This window comes from Gossypium raimondii, chromosome 4 (assembly GCF_025698545.1).
Source record: "Gossypium raimondii isolate GPD5lz chromosome 4, ASM2569854v1, whole genome shotgun sequence".
Lineage (NCBI taxonomy): Eukaryota > Viridiplantae > Streptophyta > Magnoliopsida > Malvales > Malvaceae > Gossypium > Gossypium raimondii.
In genome coordinates, this window is record NC_068568.1 from 50,070,617 (window position 1) to 50,076,616 (window position 6,000).

The 6,000-nt window shown below is 36.5% G+C and overlaps 1 protein-coding gene across 1 annotated transcript; it reads left to right on the forward strand.

Annotated features, from left to right (window-relative positions):
• The first annotated feature begins 1,489 nt into the window (after positions 1-1,489).
• Positions 1,490-4,116, forward strand: LOC105780624 (uncharacterized). Its single transcript, XM_012605055.2, has 4 exons — positions 1,490-1,690; positions 2,317-2,439; positions 3,272-3,374; positions 3,656-4,116. The coding sequence occupies exons 1-4, from the start codon at positions 1,596-1,598 to the stop codon at positions 3,899-3,901; spliced, it is 567 nt and encodes a 188-aa protein (XP_012460509.1). The 5' UTR covers positions 1,490-1,595; the 3' UTR covers positions 3,902-4,116.
• The last annotated feature ends 1,884 nt before the right edge of the window (positions 4,117-6,000 follow it).

Below are 6,000 nucleotides of genomic sequence, written 5' to 3' on the forward strand. Positions count from 1 at the left end.
TTTGATCCCTTGACGTTTCGACCAGAATCGATTTGCAGGACATGGAGGAATCAGGTCGACAAAAAAGGGGCCACTGAATCTAGCCGAAATAGATACAATCCCCATAAGGAACTTCAATGCTGGTGAGGGTTCACCTCTCAGTATGGTAATCCATAACATAGTAGGGTGACCACTTAATGATAGGGAAGGCTTCAGCAGCTTGAAACGGTCTAGGGAGCACATAAACAACCATGCCGAACCATGGAAAAAAATGAATATGGAAAGCTAAAAATGGTGGAGGTGACACCGGATGTGGCAGGGCTTACGACGAGCACTTATTTTACATCGGGAAACTTCGAAGTTGGGGAAGTAGTAAGAAAGCCGCGAGTTTTGGCCTGAATGAAACCCTACACCACCCAACCAACAAGGAGTGTGTCATGCACATTTGATATTGATATTTTGGAGCTGGAGAATGAAGTTATATTTGAAACTTGGTTAAAGAGTATGGAGGATCCTTCATCGGACCAATAAGAGAATGCTAAAGAAGAGGGCATAAATGCGATCCAGTCACTAAATGATGGCAACCAACAACAAGTGTTAGGGAACCGAGGTAACCTGACACTGAACTTTGATGTTGAGAGTCAGTCAAGCTAGAAAAGAGAAGCAACAGAAGAACGTGATGAATCACCGGAGAAGAAGAAAAGTAAGTCTCATAATTACCAGTTATATGATTTGAGGCACCTGAGTCAATAACCCATTTAGACGATGAAAATATCATACATGTAGTGGTTTTACCTAACTCGGCATTGGTAGAGATAGGAGTGGATAATTCATAGTATGTAGTAAACTCACGCTCTCGGTACAATTATTGTTACAACCTCAGAACAACTTACCAAAATATAATAGTCCAACAGGGATCCCAACCCTAGTTTTCACTACCAAAAACTTAATACAAACAATGCGGAATCGTACCAAACAGTGGCTAAAACCCTAAAATGCACCATAAAACTCTTGAAACCACCTCTGATTGAACATCCTACCATCTGATTGAAAACCCTAAAAAGTACCTTGAGTATGCAAAGCAATATCCCGGTGAAGTAAGAAGATACGTGACCCATCGACCTTTATCGTAGCATTGGTTGCAAACATGATTCTAGCGGACAGATCGGTATTAACATTGTTCAACATCCATGAAAGAACAATTGCATTACAATGATCCCATTGTGATTGAAAGATTGATTGCACGGACTCTCTTGAGCAAGATCCGTCAACAAAACTAACCTTATTGAATGGGCGTTTACTTTCAGTATGGTGCGTTTAACTTTCTTTTTGTCTCACCTTATAATTTTGCTATAGCATCTAATCTCACTATCACCGTTATTTTTACATTAATTGTAAAAAAAATCATTTGAATAAAAAAAAGGGGGACTTCCATCAGCAAGTTCAAATAAAAAAAAAAAAGCCCAATAGCCAATACCCATTACCCAATTCATCCAGCCACAGCCGAGAAAATTTTCGATTTATTTTTCTTTTTCTTTTTCTTTTTCCTGAATTGAGGAGAAATCTACCGCGAGAAGAAAAGGGAAAAGCAGGCAGCAAACTAAAAAAGCGCAGACATGTCTTTCATGAAAGGAGATTTGTTAACGAAAACAAGGAAACTCGTCAATGGTTTAGCCAAACCTCAACCTGTTTGGCTTAAAGCCATGGAACAGTTTGTCTCTTTCTCTCCCCGTTATTTCCCCCCTTTTTTTATGTTTTTAATTGGGTTTAAGCTTATTTTTCTTTTGTTTTGTTAACTTCTTACAATTAAAATCCAAATGGATCTTAAAGTTGCTTTGTTTTAGGATTTGAAAATCTGGGTTTTCTTTAAGTTGTTCCAATGAGTTAATTTTTAGTGTAGGTAATGAAAATCGAATTATTTTGATGACCCTAATTGTTTGATTTCTCTCGTCTTTTACTCGAAAACGAACACAAATAACTTTTAGTATCTTGGCTTAGCTTCAGAATGGCGACTCCACTTCATTTTCTAGGTTTTATTTTTCTTAGGTGATGTGCCACTTGCTTTGCTGCAATATGGAAAAGAAAAGATAAGGCTTGTTTTTATTTATCTGAAGCTGAATTATTGTTATGAAGCTCTGATTTGCAACTTTGCTATGTGTGAAATATGATTAAGAGACTGAATGTTGTTTATGAACTTGTTTGTTATCCCTTGTATTGTTGAAGGTCCATAACTAATTAATTATGCCATTCATGTCCTTAGTTTAGGGTTTAAACTTTGTCTCTACAGAATTTTAGCTGATTTAATCTATGAATGATACGTGATTTTGTGTTTTACAGGGCTCCACCGGCAACCTTTCCTCGTCCCGATGGAAAACTTAAGGCAATCAGCCTCCCAGAGGATGTTTACATTAAAAAGTTCTTCCAGAAATATCCGGTTGCGAAAGGTCACGATGCCATCAAGTATAATATTCCTCCCTTTACTATGTTTTTGTTATTCAATTTTGTGTGTAACATGGTATTAAAAACAATAGATTTAGACATGCACTCTTGGAGCCAATTTGGCTTGAATTATCACTGTGTTAATAATGAAAATTGGTATTTTATTTTCTTAATCTTTTGTCTGAAGAAAACAAATCAAGTCTTATGAGTTCGTGTTCTCTATGCTAACTGGATATGATGCAGATAAAAATGGTGCGAATATGGTCTTTTGCATATAGTTGAGTGAGATGCTCATGTGCTTTTTTTTAAATCTTCTGAATTTGCATTTTTATTTTAAGGGTTTCTTGTTTGCACATGTGTATGGATATATCTATTTGTTTGGTTGTTGAATTTTGAAAACGATTGTAAAAGGTATGGTATGTTGCTCTAACTCTTCATTTTTCTCAAAGCACTTGTGTCCAACACATTTGAGTTAGGGATATGACCTTCTAAGGACCCCTCAAATAACCTACTCTCTCATGGAGTCTCAAGTAACATAGAGTAAAAAGAATTCTTTCTGTAGAAACTCCTGTGAGTCAAAATATGGATTTACTGAGGATTTATTCTGCACAATGGAAGTTTGGTTGATAACTCACTGCAACTTTTGTATGCATCTGATATTAACTTAAGGATGATTGATCGACACAAATTTATCCTTCATGCAGTTCTGAAATAAGAGATCTCTATGTTTTGCTTCTTTTAATAGTTTGTTACTTTTTTTTTCTTTTAATCTTTGATTGAATGATTTCTTACTCTGGTTTCATATTAGACATGGTGGATGAGTCGATTAAGTTTATGCCTTTCTTCCATGCAGAATATCTGCTTATGACCCTCCACCGGCACGTCTATTTGGTTTGCGAGTACTTGAATTGAAAGAGCAGGGAGTCCCTGAGGAGGAAGCAATGGCCGTAGCTGATGTATGTTTCTTGTGTTCTGAGACTACCTGTTGTTCTTGTTTTTGGTTTTTGCTTCTATAAATTGCCAGTGCATGCTTTGATGATTGTTGAATGGAACTGTCCTTGTTACTTTTTGCCTGTTGTGTCCATGAGTTCATCATCACTATTCATAGGCCATGAACTTGTAATTCATGGTGGGTTCTATGAACATGGATAGTGATAAAAGTTGGTGGGGATCTCCACCCTGTAAAGACTGCTTAAGTCTTATGCACATTTTGTTAACTCTTGGCATCTCATTTTAGATGGAATATCGGAAGGAGAAAAAGGAGAAGAAGAAAGCATATGCTCGTTTAAAACAAATTGCCCGTCTTCAAGGAAAGAAACCACCACCAAACCCGTACCCTAGTGCAATCAAGGAGAGACAAGCACTGGAGAGAAAGTTTGTCCGAGAACGTTTCTCCAGTCCAGAGATACTGAAAATTGTTGAAAAAATTAAAGAGGAGAGGCGAGCTGAGAGGTTCAATGGAGCAGCTGGTGGTGGCTTTTGAGATGACCTGTTTTCGGTGAAACAGTGCTGGTTATTTTAACCGGAACTTCATTTAGATCATTGCTATAGGTTTTAACTTTCTGATTTCTGCTTAAATTTGTTATGTCATTGGATGTTTTGGACCAAGTTTTCTAAATTGCTTGCATCTGATACAAGTGTAAGAAATTTTGTAGGATTTTGAAATAATTGGGATCCCAATGCAACATGTTTTTTTAAGATGCCACCAAATTGATTAGATAATAAGATTATGCTACTAAATTGCACATTGTGTATATTGGAAATTAGTTCTCTTTTTTTAAATTCAAAGCTGGTTAATAAAGAATGATAATGACTCTTGTTTTATAGTTCGTTTTGAATAAATCAGAGTAATGTTGTTTTAGATTTCATTTGGATGTATGGCAAACGTATCGAGTCCCCCCCGCATAGTTGTTGTCTCTTGTGCACAAGTTCGAACATGTAGCTTGAAGAGTTGCGTCATCTCCTACAAGTCACGACTATCTTATGTAATATTTTTGTTATTGTTGACTTCTAGTTATCCATTGGTGGCAAGTACACAGGTGGTCTTCACTATTATCTTATGTAATCATATATATGCGATTTGTCTTATGTTTTACCATAAGTAGGGGTTGTTGGCTAAATGCATGCGAGGTATGGTTGATTTTGATAAGTAGATCCTTGTGCTTAAAGAGTGATAGTTTAGGTATGCATTAAGCTTGTGTATGGGTTGTAGGATGATAGGTAGCTTGGTTGGAGATTAGAAAATGACTTGGTAAAGCTTTAGATGGCCATTTAGGCCTTGAAACTATTGGTCAATTAGCTAAAATGTTATTCAAGCAAGAGTAGGGCTTTCTTACTAGCAAAGAAACCATAAATTAGCCTAACTCGTGCAATTTAGCACACAAGTCTCGATACCTAGGGTGATGGCATTGAGACCCTCAAAGTTAGTAGCCAAAAATAGAAAAATAGACGATCCAAGTATAGATACCAAAAGGGTTGGCATTGATACCCATAGCCATACATCTCTCGATAATGTTTTGCTCTAAAGCTCAGATAAACGTACGAGGTAAACGTGTTATATGGCCTAGAGTTACCGCTTAACAACACAGATTCATTGTATAAAGGTAGTAGAATCAAATAATCTCTATATAGACATTGACCATATACTGTATCATTGGAGATGCCCCAGGCATCAAATATGGTACTTTCTGATTGGGTTGTTGCCAGTTTAAGTTAGGGGTGTTACATTTAGTGGTATCTAGTAATGGTAATGAGGTGAAATGGGGTGAGTCAAATTTTTGCTTGCCCTAATTCCAACCTAAAATTCTAGACCTGTGCCCTAACCTCGACATTTTTTTTAAGATGCCCACCTTGAACATGACCTCCAAATTTTATAATAATAAAAAAATCCAACCTTGACGCAACCTGCTATGAATTTATATCATTTTATTGCTTCAAATAAATTATTTAACTATAAAAAGTGATGAATTTCTCAAAAATATTGATTTGTTTACTTTTTTTTGATACAATGTTTAGACCTAAACATAGTCCTTCCTCAATCCATAAACAAAAAGATAGTACGCTGCAATACACTTGAACCCATGTCCTCTGATATTGACAACAATGCCCATATCAATCGAGCTAAGACTCAATTGATTTGATATATATATATATATATATATATATATAACAACTAAAGTGGTTATAATTCTAATAAATCATTCATAACATAATACAAAGTTCCACATAAAATAAGTTCAAACATAAGCCATAACATAAGTTCAAAACACAAGCTAATCAAAAACAATTCTCGCTACACTAAACAACCGAACCAATAGGAATCCGCCATTGTCATCAACTTCATTTTCTCCATTTTCTTCTAGCCTCACTGTAGATGGGTGGCAAGCACCAAACACAGGTTGGTTTAAAGTGAATGTGGACGGGTCTGTTCAACAAATTACTAGTTAGGCCTTAACAAGGGGTTTAGTTTGGGATGAGCATGGGGCTTGGCAGCTGGGTTTTTGCAGGAATATTAGGCTTGCTCTGTTCTCGAATCGGAGCTTTGGGCATTATTGGATGGGCTGAAACTAGCATGGAACTTGG

What these genes read in the sequence shown, in the direction of transcription:
- LOC105780624 (XM_012605055.2), top strand. Translation starts at nt 1,596, where the DNA reads ATGTCTTTCATGAAAGGAGATTTGTTAACGAAAACAAGGAAACTCGTC. An exon ending in TGGCTTAAAGCCATGGAACA is followed by an intron (nt 1,691 to 2,316) that starts GTTTGTCTCTTT and finishes TGTGTTTTACAG; the next exon opens with GGCTCCACCGGCAACCTTTC. An exon ending in AAAGGTCACGATGCCATCAA is followed by an intron (nt 2,440 to 3,271) that starts GTATAATATTCC and finishes TCTTCCATGCAG; the next exon opens with AATATCTGCTTATGACCCTC.